This window comes from Schistocerca piceifrons, chromosome 5, assembly GCF_021461385.2.
Source record: "Schistocerca piceifrons isolate TAMUIC-IGC-003096 chromosome 5, iqSchPice1.1, whole genome shotgun sequence".
In the NCBI taxonomy this organism is placed as follows: domain Eukaryota; kingdom Metazoa; phylum Arthropoda; class Insecta; order Orthoptera; family Acrididae; genus Schistocerca; species Schistocerca piceifrons.
In genome coordinates this window covers 315307516-315323745 of record NC_060142.1, presented here as the reverse complement: position 1 = coordinate 315323745, position 16230 = coordinate 315307516, and the positions used below count along the sequence as shown (strand labels likewise).

The window sequence follows — 16230 nt, the reverse complement described above, 5'->3', positions numbered from 1 at the left end:
CCTGTTGCTTCAGTTATAAACTAATGAGCCTCAAGCAGAGGTAGGTGTAGACAGGACACAACAAACTTCCAATAGGAAATTGAGAAAGAATGTAGGAAAGCCATCGAAAAGGAAGAAAGTTTTGTTGTTAGGCAGTTCTCATGCCAGAGGTGTAGGCCAACTTCTGCAGGAGGAATTAGGACCAGAATACCAGGTCACAAATATTTTCTAAACCAAGTGCTAGTCTGGATCAGGTGACAGAGGATTTAGGTTCACTCTGTAAAGGATTTACTGGGGAAGACACCGTGGTTATTGTGGGAGGGCCAGGGAACAGCATCGACAGAGATCCTGGGTACAGTATAGAGTGTGACCTGGTAAAGATTGCGTCGGCATCGAGACACACCAATGTTGAATTTGTATCTGTCCTGAGACGCCATGACCGCCTCATTTGAACTCTTCTGTTGGGAGAGTTAATTTGGAGTTGGAACGGCTGCTTGGGTCGGGTGCGGGGGCTCATATTGGTGTGGTTCCTGTTGATTCTCTTAGTAGGTGGGACTATACCAGGCACGGCCTACATCTCAACAGGAAAGAGAAGGGGAAACTGGCTGGGGTAATAGCAGGAAATTTAAAGGGGGAGGCACTGCCATGAATTGTAAAATACCAGTGTTTACAGGTGTTGGAGCAGCACCTTTTTTAGGATAGGTAAGACAGAAAGATGTCAAGTTCTACGAGAGGTCAGGATTGAAACAAATCTTCAGTTTAGGAAAGAAATTAAACAGCACAGTTCTAGCACATTGGATCACCAATCACAGCTGTCAATTATAAATTTTCACCAATCACCAGAAATTTTATCTCCACCAAGTTGTATCTCAGTCCTAGGTAATTCCATTGATGAATTACAGTCACCCAACCCAGTTGACATAACTGCCTCTCTGAACACCATGTGACCACTGGTATAGCAACTAGGCCTAAGCACAATGAGAAACTCAGACAGGAGAGTACTGCAAATGTTAGAATAAGGAAAGGTTCTCATAAAAGTATAATTAAAAATAATGTAAGTATATTTCATCAAAATATTGGGAGTTTAAAGAATAAAGTAGATGAGCTTCTGGTTTGTTTAGAAGATTTAGAAGTTGAGGATGAAATAGATATACTATGCCTGTCTGAGCATCACATTGTTACTGATATGGATAAGGTAAATGTAAGTGGATATAAGCCCTCTGAACATGTAATGAGAGAAAATATGGAGAAAGGAGGAGTTGCCATATATGTCAAAAGTTATCATTGTGCAAAAAGTATAGAAACAAAAAAGTTTTGTGTAGAGAAACATATAGAAGCATGTGCCTGTGAGCTTAAATTAAATAAAGGCACATTTATAATTGTAACTGTATATAGGTCCCCATCAGGAAATTTTCATCTATTTCTGAAAAATTTGGACTCCTTGTTGTGCTATCTGTCAGACAGGGGGAAGCAAATTATTATTTGTGGGGACTTCAGTGTAGATTCTCTGAAAGAGGGTAATAGGAAAAATGACCTTGAAGTATTACTCGGTTCTTTCAATTTGACACCCGTTATTGATTTTCCTACTTGGGTGGTAAAGGATAGCAGCTCACTGATAGATAACTTCTTTATAGACCAAGATAAGTTTAACCAGATAAATGCTCAGCCTATTGAGAATGGTCTTTCTGATCATGGTGCACAGCTAGTTACAATATATGACATAGCTCCATTCAGCAATACTAAACAGTCCTCCATAGTAGTACATTCAGTCAACGATTTAACAACTGCAAATTTCGGGGAAAGCCTACAGCAGTTTGACTGGGATGAGGTGTACCGTGAACCTGATGCCAATTTAAAATATAATTTATTTCATGACATTTTTGTAAATGCATTTGAAAACTGATTCCCCAAGAAAATAGTTAAATATACTTGTAAGAAACCTTGTAACAAACCATGGCTTACTATGGGTATAAAAATATCATGTAACCGGAAAAGGGAAATGTATCTGACAGCAAGAAAGAGTAGTGACCCAGAAACTATCAAACATTATAAAAACTACTGTGTTATATTAAGAAAAGTTATTAAAAAATCCAGAAGTATGTGTATCATGTCTGAAATCAGCAACTCTGATAATAAAATTAAAACAATTTGGAATATTATTAAAAGAGAAACAGGTCAACCAAGAGCACAGGAAGACATTATTACCATCAAATTGAATGAAAACTTTACGAACAAAAAGTCAGAAGTTGAAAATATTTTTAATCATCATTTTCTAAATGTTGTGGATATAGTAGGATCCCCAGGTCTTCATTAGAAGATGCTAGGCTGTTAATGGAAGAGGCCATACCCATGCAATTTGATACAACTGAAATCTCACCCACTTCTCCCTCTGAAATTAGGAAAATAATAAACTTGCTTAAAAGCAAAAACTCACATGGAATTGATGGCATTTCCAGCAAAATACTAAAAGCTTGTTCTCAACAGATAAGTAAGATTCTCAGCCACCTGTGTAATATCTCTCTGGAACAGGGCATTTTCCCTGATAGACTGAAATATGCTATTGTTATACCTTTGCATAAAAAGGGGGATAGATCTGATGTCAACAATTACCGTCCAATCTCCCTTCTAACAGCTTTATCCAAAATTTTTGAGAAAGTAATGTATTCAAGAGTAGCTTCACATATCTGTAACAATGAAGTACTAAAAAAAAATGTCAGTTTGGTTTCCAGAAAGGTTTTTCAACAGGAAATGCCATATATGCTTTCACCAATCAAATTTTGAATGATCTGAATAACCGAACACCACCCATTGGGATTTTTTGTGATCTCTCAAAGGCTTTTGATTGTGTAAATCATGAAATTCTGCTAGACGAGCTCAAGTATTGTGGCATGAGTGGGACAGTGCACAAATGGTTTAATTCGTACCTAATTGGAAGAGTGCAGAAAGTTGAAATAAGTAGTTCTCATAATATGCAAAGATCAGCACATTCCTCAAACTGGGGAACTATCAAGAATGGGGTTCCACAAGGGTCAGTCTTGGGTCTTTTGTTGTTCTTAATATATATTAATGACTTGCCATTCTATATTCATGAAGAGGCAAAGTTAGTTCTCTTTGCTGATGATACAAGTGTAGTAATCACACGTGACAAACAAGAATTAACTGATGAAATTGTCAATACTGTCTTTTAGAAAATTACTAAGTGGTTCCTTGTAAACGGACTCTCATTGAATTTCGTTAAGACACAGTACATACAGTTCCGTACAGTGAATGGTATGACACCATTAATAAATATAGACCTTAATCAGAAGCATATAGCTAAGGTAGAATATTCCAAATTTTTAGGTGTGTCCATTGATGAGAGATTAAATTGGAAGAAACATATTGATGATCTGCTGAAACGTTTGAGTTCAGCTACTTATGCAATAAGGGTCATTGCAAATTTTGGTGATAAACATCGTAGTAAATTAGCTTACTACACCTATTTTCACTCGTTGCTTTCATATGGCATCATATTTTGGGGTAACTCATCACTGAGAAATAAAGTATTTATTGAACAAAAGCATGTAATCAGAATAATAGCTGGAGTCCACCCAAGATCATCCTGCAGACATTTATTTAAGGAACTAGGGATATTCACAGTAGCTTCTCAGCATATATACTCTCTTATGAAATTTGTTATTAACAACCAAACCCAATTCAAAAGTAATAGCAGTGTGCATAACTACAATACTAGGAGAAAGGATGATCTTCACTATTCAAGATTAAATCTAACTTTGGCACAGAAAGGGGTGAATTATACTGGCACTAAAGTCTTTGGTCACTTACCAAATAGTATCAAAAGTCTGACAGATAACCAACAAGTATTTAAGAAGAAATTAAAAGAATTTCTGAATGACAACTCCTTCTACTCCATAGAGGAATTTTTAGATATAAATTAAAAAAATAAAAAAACACAAAAAAATGAAAAAGTTGTTATATTAACTTTAGTATGTTGTTAAATTAACTTAATTATGTCATGTATTGGAAAATTTCACTCGTTCCACATCATTACGAAATATCGTATTCATGATCCATGGAACTAGTATTAATCTAATCTAATCTAATCAAATATATTAGCATTTTTATTATAATGTATACATTTTGTTTTGCTGTTATTATTGTGGGTGCATTGTTGTAGTTGTTGCTAAACCTGATAGTGAAAAATGGAGTATTGAACTGTACATAACTGACCTGTGGTGGCCTAAATTAAATAAAAGGAAAATTTCAAAGAAACATGCCTACTAAGGTATTCTGATATTAAAAGCAACTACTTGATTGGTGGCATCTTTACTTAACAGTGCTACTGGCTTCAGTAATTCCATGTACAGCAACTTCTTTTTCGTAAGTTTTCCTTTCCATGAAACACGCACTGTGGTCTTCCTTTTGCAATTGATTTGCTTTTATTGTAGTCAACTCGCAAAACTCTAAAGTTATAATAAAGTTTGTTTATTATACAGGTTAAGGAGGAATGTAGGCGTGGACTGGCAGATCTTTACCAGCTGAATGCTCTTTTGCTGGATGAGCAACAGGTGTTGGACTATTTGGCAGCTGCTGGTGGCTCTGGCCGCACATTGAGTTGTGAGGACCTGCTAGCCAGCTTGCAGCAACACAAGGCAATGGCAAATGGTGGCTGCCCTGTTCCGCCTTCACAGGTATGAAGTTATGATCATTAAAACTGCCTGCTACAAATTAAATACATAATCTTACTCACTATAGTATAGCTCAAATAAAATTAGTTTCTGAGTGACAGATATCAGTGATGGGGAGTGACATGGGTAACCCTCTCACTCACCCATCATTCCCCATGTTCCATGTAAACTGACTCAGTTCGCAATGCTCTGTCTTCAGAAGAGACAACATAGCAATCATGGGGAATCCAGAATTAGTTTGCACTTGGCTGATGCCTATCACCCATCTCACTGAAAAATCACTCTAAAAGTTACTTTAATCAGGGCTGGATATGTTGATGAAACATGCCTAATCTAAGTACCTCAAAATTGTTCATAAAGGAACTCACGTATATGAGAAGCAAAGTCTACTGAAGCTCCATTCTCCTGTAACCACATGTCCATAAGTCCTTTGCACTGAAATTGAGTTATTAGCATGATTTGTATCATATTCAGATTACAATTTCTATACACATACCCTTCAAAAAATAACACCTGAATGTAAATTGTAAAAGCATTCCAGCTCCTATCATGACATGAAGTGGGTTCTGTTTCAACTGTTGCACATAACCGTCATTTCTCTGAGACTATAAAATCACAGTCCTCCTATGTAAACTGTGATATAACACATATACATCAGAAAATAGCTCTTGGGTCAATCAGTTCATCCACAAACATCAGTCTAAATCGTTTGAATTTCAAATAGTTTTGTTGGCATCCAAGCAGTGTGTTCTATAAAACAACTGTTTCCCCCACTGTTCAAAATTAAGAGGGGTGGGAATTTCCCAGGCACGCTATCGATGTTACGAAATGACAAAAGCATGTACATGAATATAACACATTTGAGCTACACGAGTTTTCTGTTTGGAAGTGTAACTTTCTCCCATAATCATCTTTCATTATGTAATACAATATTTTAAAGGGAAGTTCTGCAACAGGAAAGTTGGTCTGTGTTAATGATTTACAGTGGACTTCGGCAGAGATTCTATAAATATAAATGTCATCTATAATTTTCCCAGTACTTACTTGTGGCTTGCTGCAATGACTATCATTTAGGATTTGCATCATCTGAAAACAGTGTACACCATTAACTATACATTTGTTAACTCAACACCAACCTGACTGCAGTTACAATAAATTCAATCACTCTTTAATGATTTATTAACCTGTCACACCAATAAATATTGTGTTGCAGCCTGCAGCACCAGCTTCAAATGCTGGTCGTAAGTTGGCTGTGCTAACAGAGGAGACAACAGTTAGCTCTCCTCGTGTACGACGAAGGGGGAATAGCTGTGATGATCTGCTGGCTGCTGGATGTGATGATCCAGAGCCAAGGAGGCAAAGGAATAAGCCATCAGGATTTCGTGCTGGTCGTACTGTCTCTCTCACAAATCCTCCTACACAACCAGTAGCAAATGGTAACTAAAACAGCTCTTACATTTATATCTGCATTTCAAAAGAATTTGTCATATGTTATGGATTGCTGTTTCAAATGTTGAAACAGTTTCCCTCTAAAACTGCTAATGATTTTTAACTTGCTCTTGCTTTGCCAATTTATTATTAAGTTCTCTCTAAATATTCAAAGAACTCTGTTGATAAACAATGTGACCCACTCATGTTATACTTTAGTTTCACTAACCATTGCAATACTGGTAAATAAAAAAAAATGCTCTACACAGTGGACCACCACCATTTTCAAACTGATACATATTTTTGAATATTTATTTGAGAGATTTCAAATAGATATTTTAAATGAGAGTTTGTGTCATAAGAATTTGTGGTTTTTGCATATTAGTCCAGTAGATTGGACACATTTCAAACATGAAGTGATGAATGCCATGTAAAACCCTCAACAACGAATCAGTGCACAAACTCCATTAGATCAGTTTCAAAATTATTCTGATATTGTTGAGAAATCTGTTCTGCATTCATTTTCTCTCAGCACTCAACAGATGCAGTACCCACTTTATGCACGGATTGCTCATAGTTATTCCCCTTGCAAAATACACCATACTTTTACTTCTGATACGAATATGACATTACCTGTTTCATACACTTTGAATCACTCATAGCCCAACAACACATTGTTGGTCTTTTGTAGTTGCAGTCACATGAATCATCTTCAAGGGAAGCTGGGTAACAATTGAATTCAGATAATCATTTCATGAATATTAAAAATAAAGCAGCACAATGCTTGGAAAGTTTTACAGGCTTCAGATTAATTTTGATTGGGATAAACTATCCAAAATGAGCAGTTCCTTGATGGGACAAAATTCTAGTACAATTGTTTATACAAAGCAAACAACAAAGCTGCTTTAGAAAGCATTATAAAAATCTAATCCAAAAATAAAGTTGGCAATTGTTGTTACTTGTTAGTATTCATTAACAAAAAATACTACTGTTAACACTCTTTGCAAGCCAGACTGAAAACTTTTCACATTATTGTAAAGCAGATGATGGCCACAATAGAGTGTTGAAACAGTACGTACTAATCTGGAATGAAAGTTTTCACTGATATACCTACAGACACCAAAAGTTTCATACTTGGATCCTGAATTCAGGAGCAAATTGACGAAGTAGCTGTTACAAAATTAATTCTACTCAGTAAGTAAATTTTGTAGCATAAATAATCATGCTTGTGTGTAGTTTTGTTGTATGTTGTTGTTGTTGTTGTGGTCTTCAGTCCTGAGACTGGTTTGATGCAGCTCTCCATGCTACTCTATCCTGTGCAAGCTTTTTCATCTCCCAGTACCTACTGCAACCTACATCCTTCTGAATCTGCTTAGTGTATTCATCTCTTGGTCTCCCTCTACGATTTTTGCCCTCCACGCTGCCCTCCAATGCTAAATTTGTGATCCCTTGATGCCTCAAAACATGTCCTACCAACCGATCCCTTCTTCTAGTCAAGTTGTGCCACAAACTTCTCTTCTCCCCAATCCTATTCAATACTTCCTCATTAGTTATGTGATCTACCCATCTAATCTTCAGCATTCTTCTGTAGCACCACATTTCGAAAGCTTCTATTCTCTTCTTGTCCAAACTATTTATTGTCCATGTTTCGCTTCCATACATGGCTACACTCCATACGAATACTTTCAGAAATGACTTCCTGACACTTAAATCAATACTGGATGTTAACAAATTTCTCTTCTTCAGAAACGCTTTCCTTGCCATTGCCAGCCTACATTTTATATCCTCTCTACTTCGACCATCATCAGTTATTTTGCTCCCCAAATAGCAAAACTCCTTTACTACTTTAAGTGCCTCATTTCCTAATCTAATTCCCTCAGTATCACCCTTTTGTTGATGTTCATCTTATATCCTCCTTTCAAGACACTGTCCATTCCATTCAACTGCTCTTCCAAGTCCTTTGCTGTCTCTGACAGAATTACAATGTCATCGGCGAACCTCAAAGTTTTTATTTCTTCTCCATGAATTTTAATACCTACTCCGAATTTTTCTTTTGTTTCCTTTACTGCTTGCTCAATATACAGATTGAATAACATCGGGGAGAGGCTACAACCCTGTCTTACTCCCTTCCCAACCACTGCTTCCCTTTCATGTCCCTCGACTCTTACAACTGCCATCTGGTTTCTGTACAAATTGTAAATAGCCTTTCGCTCCCTGTATTTTACCCCTGCCACCTTTAGAATTTGAAAGAGAGTATTCCAGTCAACATTGTCAAAAGCTTTCTCTAAATCTACAAATGCTAGAAACGTAGGTTTGCCTTTCCTTAATCTTTCTTCTAAGACAAGTCGTAAGGTCAGTACTGCCTCACGTGTTCCAGTGTTTCTACGGAATCCAAACTGATCTTCCCCGAGGTTGGCTTCTACTAGTTTTTCCATTCGTCTGTAAAGAATTCGTGTTAGTATTTTGCAGCTGTGACTTATTAAGCTGATAGTTCGGTAATTTTCACATCTGTCAACACCTGCTTTCTTTGGGATTGGAATTATTATATTCTTCTTGAAGTCTGAGGGTATTTCGCCTGTTTCATACATCTTGCTCACCAGATGGTAGAGTTTTGTCAGGACTGGCTCTCCCACGGCCGTCAGTAGTTCCAATGGAATATTGTCTACTCCGGGGGCCTTGTTTCGACTCAGGTCTTTCAGTGCTCTGTCAAACTCTTCACGCAGTATCATATCTCCCATTTCATCTTCATCTACATCCTCTTCCATTTCCATAATATTGTCCTCAAGTACATCGCCCTTGTATAGACCCTCTATATACTCCTTCCACCTTTCTGCTTTCCCTTCTTTGCTTAGAACTGGGTTTCCATCTGAGGTCTTGATATTCATACAAGTCGTTCTCTTATCTCCAAAGGTCTCTTTAATTTTCCTGTAGGCGGTATCTATCTTACCCCTAGTGAGATAGGCCTCTACATCCTTACATTTGTCCTCTAGCCATCCCTGCTTAGCCATTTTGCACTTCCTGTCGATCTCATTTTTGAGACGTTTGTATTCCTTTTTGCCTGTTTCATTTACTGCATTTTTATATTTTCTCCTTTCATCAATTAAATTCAATATTTCTTCTGTTACCCAAGGATTTCTACTAGCCCTCGTCTTTTTACCTACTTGATCCTCTGCTGTCTTCACTACTTCATCCCTCAAAGCTACCCATTCTTCTTCTACTGTATTTATTTCCCCCATTCCTGTCAATTGCTCCCTTATGCTCTCCCTGAATCTCTGTACAACCTCTGGTTCTTTTAGTTTATCCAGGTCCCATATCCTTAAATTCCCACCTTTTTGCAGTTTCTTCAGTTTTAATCTACAGGTCATAACCAATAGATTGTGGTCAGAGTCCACATCTGCCCCTGGAAATGTCTTACAATTTAAAACCTGGTTCCTAAATCTCTGTCTTACCATTATATAATCTATCTGATACCTTTTAGTATCGCCAGGGTTCTTCCGTGTATACAACCTTCTTTCATGATTCTTAAACCAAGTGTTAGTTATGATTATGTTGTGCTCTGTGCAAAATTCGACCAGGCGGCTTCCTCTTTCATTTCTGTCCCCCAATCCATATTCACCTACTATGTTTCCTTCTCTCCCTTTTCCTACACTCGAATTCCAGTCACCCATGACTATTAAATTTTCGTCTCCCTTCACAATCTGAATAATTTCTTTTATTTCATCATACATTTCTTCAATTTCTTCGTCATCTGCGGAGCTAGTTGGCATATAAACTTGTACTACTGTAGTAGGCGTGGGCTTCGTATCTATCTTGGCCTCAATAATGCGTTCACTATGCTGTTTGTAGTAGCTTACCCGCATTCCTATTTTCCTATTCATTATTAAACCTACTCCTGCATTACCCCTATTTGATTTTGTGTTTATAACCCTGTAGTCACCTGACCAGAAGTCTTGTTCCTCCTGCCACTGAAATTCACTAATTCCCACTATATCTAACTTCAACCTATCCATTTCCCTTTTTAAATTTTCTAACCTACCTGCCCGATTAAGGGATCTGACATTCCACGCTCCGATCCGTAGAACGCCAGTTTTCTTTCTCCTGATAACGACATCCTCTTGAGTAGTCCCCGCCCGGAGATCCGAATGGGGGACTATTTTACCTCCGGAATATTTTACCCAAGAGGACGCCATCATCATGTAATCATACAGTAAAGCTGCATGCCCTCGGGAAAAATTACGGCTGTAGTTTCCCCTTGCTTTCAGCCGTTCGCAGTACCAGCACAGCAAGGTCGTTTTGGTTATTGTTACAAGGCCAGATCAGTCAATCATCCAGACTGTTGCCCTTGCAACTACTGAAAAGGCTGCTGCCCCTCTTCAGGAACCACACGTTTGTCTGGCCTCTCAACAGATACCCCTCCGTTGTGGTTGCACCTACGGTACGGCTATCTGTATCGCTGAGGCACGCAAGCCTCCCCACCAACGGCAAGGTCCATGGTTCATGGGGGGGTTTTGTTGTATATATTATCTATATCATTAGTGCAACATAAAAAATTATCATGTTGATTTTAAAGCATTAAGATACTGCTGATAACAGTGTCTTATAGTGTATTGGTAAATATCAATTCTGATTCTTGTTCTGCATCTTCATCTACATGATTACTCTTCAGTTCACAATTAAATGCCTGGTAAAGGGCTCATGGAACCACCTTAAACTATTTCTCTACTGTTCCAGTCTCACACAGTGCATGGGGAAAACAAACACAATCTTTCGATGCAAGCTATGATTTCTCTTATTTTATTATGATGGCATTTCTCTCTACATATTTTCTCATCCTGAAGAGAAAATTGGTTATTGGAATTTCATGAGAAGATACTGCTCCAATGAAAAATGGCTTTGTTTTAATGATTGCCAACACAACTCAAGTATCATATTCATAGCACATTTCCCCTATTTCACAGTAATACAAAAAGAGCAGCCTCTCATTGAAATTTTTCGTTGTCCTTCATCAATCCTATCTGATGCAGATCTCATACTACATAATAACACTCCCAGAGAGGATGTACAAGCATAGTGTAAGCAGTCTCTTTAGTAGGCCCGTTGCATTCTCTAATTGTTCCGCCACTAAATCTCAGGAGCCAATACTGACATCACAGGGCAGTACCTCAAGCTGCATAAGTACTGTTCTTACTATTAGTTGGTAACCTACGTAACTGAGGTGTGTTAAGGGTTCCCAATAGACTAGCTATACTAAGGGCAGAAGAAGTTGACCACAAGCCCCAAAGTACTGATTATTAAAAGTTCACAACATTTAGAACACTTCATGTCAAGTGTTCACTGCTTTGTAGCGCTGCCACCTCAGTGATCCCAAAGTTGTGATGCTGTAATTGCATTATGAAGTATTGCTGTGTTGTCCATGTGAACAGATGAGTAATGGATTACTAACAGTAACTACATTTATATTTAAATGCATTATACAACATGAGACAGGGGCACAACTGGTTACTAAATGTTTTGTATGCAGAGGGTTGAAATTAACAGTACAGTCAGTCTGCAAAAAAATCAGCAGAGTCCTCTAACTGGAGAGGTATCAAGAATGGAGTCTCACATGGTTCAGTCATGGGTCCCTTATTGCTCTTAATATATATTAATGGCTTACCACTGTATTCGTGAAGATCCAAAGCTAGTTCTTATTGCTTATGATAGAACTCACACACAACAAACAAGAATCAGCTGAGGATATAGTAAATAATTTTTCAGAAATTTATTAAGTGGTTCTCTGCAAATGGACTCTAATTAAATTTTGATAAAACACAGTATATACAATTTTGTACAGTAAATTGCACAACACCATTGATAAACATAGACTTTGAACAGAAGTCTGTTGCGAAGGCAGAATATTCAAAATTTCTGGGCATGTGTGTGTAGGTGAGAAATTGAATTGGAAGAAACACATTGATGATGTGCTGAAACAGTTATATTCAATTACTTATGCTATTAGTGTTATTACAAATTTTGGTGATAAACATATCAGTAAATTAACCTACTGTGCCTATCTTCATTCACTGCTTTCATATGGCATCATATTTTGGGGTGATTATCATGAAGAGAAAAAGTATTCATTCCATAAAAGAATGTAATCAGAATAATGGTTGGAGCCCACCCAATATCACCTTTCAGACATTATTTAAGGAACTCTGCATATTTACTTACAAAATTTGTTATTAATAACCCATACCAATTCAAAAATAATAGTGAAGTGAATAGCTACAACCACTAGAAGAAAGGATGATCTTCACTATTCTGGGTTAAATATGACTTTGGCACAGAAAAGGGTGAGTTATTCCGTGACAAAAATCTTTTGTCATTTGCCAAATAGCATTAGAAGTCTGACCAATCATCATTTAAAAACAAATCAAAAGAATTTCTGAATGACAACTCTTTCTACTCAACACATGAATTTTTTGATAGGAAGTAATAGCTGTAAAAAGAAAAGTAATTATATGGTGTACAGAAAACTTATGTTAAACTGGCACATTCCGCATCATTACAAAACATCATATTCATGATCTATGGAACAAGTATTAATGTAATTCGATGTAACTGAATGTAGCTTTCCTTCTTCTCACTGCACTTTATTATGATACCTTAACTTAATTTCTCACTGCTTGCCAGAAATGTGTGCCACTTTTGAAGATGAGCAACTGTATAATGCACAATCATGTATCCATGTTTCTACAATGTCAAAATTTATACATAGTAGCTTCTTGATACTAGTCACACATGCCCGCCAGTTGTGAATACTGAAAGACCCACAATAAAGCATGCCCCTGTTGCACCCTCTAACCTCACAGTTGCTGCCTACTTAGCCCTCTGTCCTAGAGGTAATTGACCAACTATACTTGGTTCATAGCCAAATTCACCAGCTTCCATTAAAATTGAGTACTAATCACATTTTAAAATGTTACTGGTCTCAGTAAATATTTTTGTTCATTACTGAGCAGGAAAACTACTCTCTCAAGCAGCTCTTCACATTAGTTAATGTTCATGGATTTGGATGTTAGTTGCTATATGCGTATTATTATAAAATACAGCATGGGCAGTAGTTTGATGACTATTGCCCTAAGTTTTAGTTGAATTGGCAGTCTTTAGATTTATGTGATATGTTGTGTAGCCAAAATTTAGTGGATTCCTATTAGTATTCATGAGGACTAATTCACACTTTTCATTTTTTAGAGTCAGTTTCCACTTTTTGCACCACACAGTTATCTTGTCTAAATCATTTTGGAATTGGTTTTGATCATCTGATGACTGTAAAAGATGGTACATGGCGGCAGCAGCAGCAGCAGCAGCAGCAGCAGCAGCACCTGCAATCAATCTAGGAAGGCTGTTTAGATTGTCTCATAAATCATTCATGTATATCAGGATAGCAGAGGACCTATATCACTTCCTTCAGGAATGCTAGATATTACTTGTGTCTTACTTGATGACTTTCCATCAGTTACAATGAACTGTGATCTTTTTGAAAGGAAATCATCACTCCAGTCACACAACTGAGACCATAGTCTGTGGACATGGAATTTCATTAGAAGTCTGTTGTGAAGAACAGTTTTGAATGTCTTCTGGAAATCTAAAAATATAGGATCAGCTTGACATTCCCTGTTGATAGAACTCATTACTTAGTGAGAATAAAGAGCTAGTTGTATTTCTAAAGAACAATATTTTCTGAAACTGTCTTGTCCATGTGTCAATAAATTGTTTTCTTCAAGGCAGTTCATAATATTTGAACAGCTTGTGTGTTCCAAATTCTTGTTAAAAGTAGAAGTCAGTGATAAGGGTCTGTAATTCATTGGATCTCTCATATTTCCTTTCTTGAGTGTTGCTGTGACATGTCCAACTCAATTTTACACATACAGATCTTTCGTTGAGCTAGCAGTTCTATGCGATTGCTAAATAAGGAGCTATTGTATCAGAATATTCTGAAAGGAACCTAACTTGTATAGAATCTGGTCCAGAGGTCTTGCCTTTATTAAGTGATTTAAGCTGCGACGCTACACTGAAGACTTCTAAGTTAGCAGCAGTTCTTGATCAAATTTTAGAAATTTACTTTGTCTTCTTTGGTGGATGAATTTTGGAAAATGAAGTTTAATGACTCTGCTTTAATGACACTGTCCTCATTAACAGCACTATAATATTTGCTCAGTGGAGGTATTGATTGCATCTTGACACGGGTGTACTTTACATATGACCAGGATCTATTGGGATTTCCTGCTAGGTTTTGAGACAAAGTTTCATTGTGAAAACTATTAAAAGCATCTCACGTTGAAGATAACACTACGTTTTGAGCTGCTACTGTCGACCTTATTTATTTTTGTGTATTATGGTTTAAAATCAGTCGATATGAGTACTGTCATGAATCTACTGTATTGTATACACAATAGTAAATTTTATGAAAAATCCATTAGTATCCTAAAATAGTAGCTTGTTCCATATTCTAGCATCTGTAACGCCATTGTGACCAGCAGAAATTGCAATATTATGAAATAAGAATAAAATACATTGTTATTACTTACACTTTTGATGCTAGGTAACAGTCTGCAGCATTTCTGCATAGAATTGTGATATTTGTTCATTAATTTAACTTTACACTACAGCGTGCAATGAGACTTCTCCTTTTCTTCGTGTAAAAGAAATATATTAGATGAAATATCATCTGTGACATGTATTAAAATTTGTGCAAATGTAGTTCTCTTGAGGGAAAGCAGGAGTCAATAAAAGTTTGTGATTAATTAATTAAACTTCATAGATGCATTGAATCAGATTGTTATTCACCAGCCACAGCAAGTATTTGACATGGTTCATTTGTTACTGTAGGCATTATTTATATGTGCTCTCTCAGTGGTTAGCAAGGGTGCCCATATCTGGAGGCAAGGGGGAGACAGCCCTCCCCCTCCTCCCAGCTCTCCCAGAAAAGGAAAAAATATAATGTAGTCAGGTGTTTTTCTTTCAAGAAATGATTTAAAAGTCAGTGTTATGCAGGTTTTAACAGGGTCATAACTGGTGCTTTTTGTGGCTAAGTCACCATTCATCTTCTGGAATATTAAAAATACTCCATACCTCCAGGTCTTGACCCCAACTGCCCCTAAAAACTAACGTATGGGTGTGCTTTCTGGTTAGTAGATGACACTGAATTCTAGAAAATTCAATAGTTAAAGTTAATTTTTTTTATACATAACATTCATTTTATTGTGTATAGTCAATTTACTTATTCAGAATATTTTATATTTCAGGTGTGTTGCCTACTGCAGTAAACGGTAACAATCTGTCAATCACAACAGCAAATGGGCAACAGCTGTCAGTTGATGAACTGTGTGCATTCCTGAGTAATTTACTTGCTGTAAAATCTGATGAGAGTGGTTATGAAAGTGATTCAACGCGAGCTGGTTCAGATTCTCCTCGAGGTTCCATAAAGTCTGCTGCATCAGATTTTCCTACAATGATTAATGGAAATCATATACAAGCAATATTTGGTAGTGTACAACCTAGGCAGCCATTGCAACATCAGCGATCAAATGCATCGTCTTTAGCCGAACAAGATGATGAGACTAAAACTACAAAGTCTATGAACTGTGATGATGATGCTGCTATTCCAGATGATGTTTTTGAAGAAGAAGAGGAACATTGTGATAATGTTAATATAGTTGAAAATGGGACAGATGAGAAGTTGTCATTCTCTCGACAGAGAAATGCTCGGATTAATATGGGAATTCGCCGAGGTGACGTGAAGACACTCGGTGGCCGTAAGACTGGAAGTGTTGTTGGTGGTAATGTAAATGACACTGAACAACAGTCACTCCTCTGTGACCGATGCAAACCACAAAAACAGCAACAACCAATGCAGAATTCCCAACACACACAAGAAAGAGAATTTAAGTGTATTCGATTCGCCAAGGATGATTCTGGTGAGCTAGGAGTTTACATTGAGAAGAAAGATCCTAGTGCGAGGTCAACATGTTACATAATTTCCCATATTGAACCAGGAGGACCCATTGACAGGTACATTACAGAATACTGCTGATTAGCCTTACAAGCAATTACCCTCACTGCAGAATTAGAATATGGAATAAAACTCTCAAAA

At 37.1% G+C, this 16230-nt stretch overlaps 1 protein-coding gene across 1 annotated transcript in view; it reads left to right on the top strand.

Moving 5' to 3' along the window:
• LOC124798966 overlaps positions 1-16230 on the top strand; it is a 232317-nt gene that overhangs the window by 200533 nt on the left and 15554 nt on the right. The window contains exons 5-7 of the mRNA XM_047262501.1: positions 4476-4670; positions 5881-6103; positions 15383-16148. Of these exons, the coding sequence (XP_047118457.1) occupies positions 4476-4670; positions 5881-6103; positions 15383-16148 (1184 nt within the window). The remainder of the gene's footprint in view (positions 1-4475; positions 4671-5880; positions 6104-15382; positions 16149-16230) is intronic.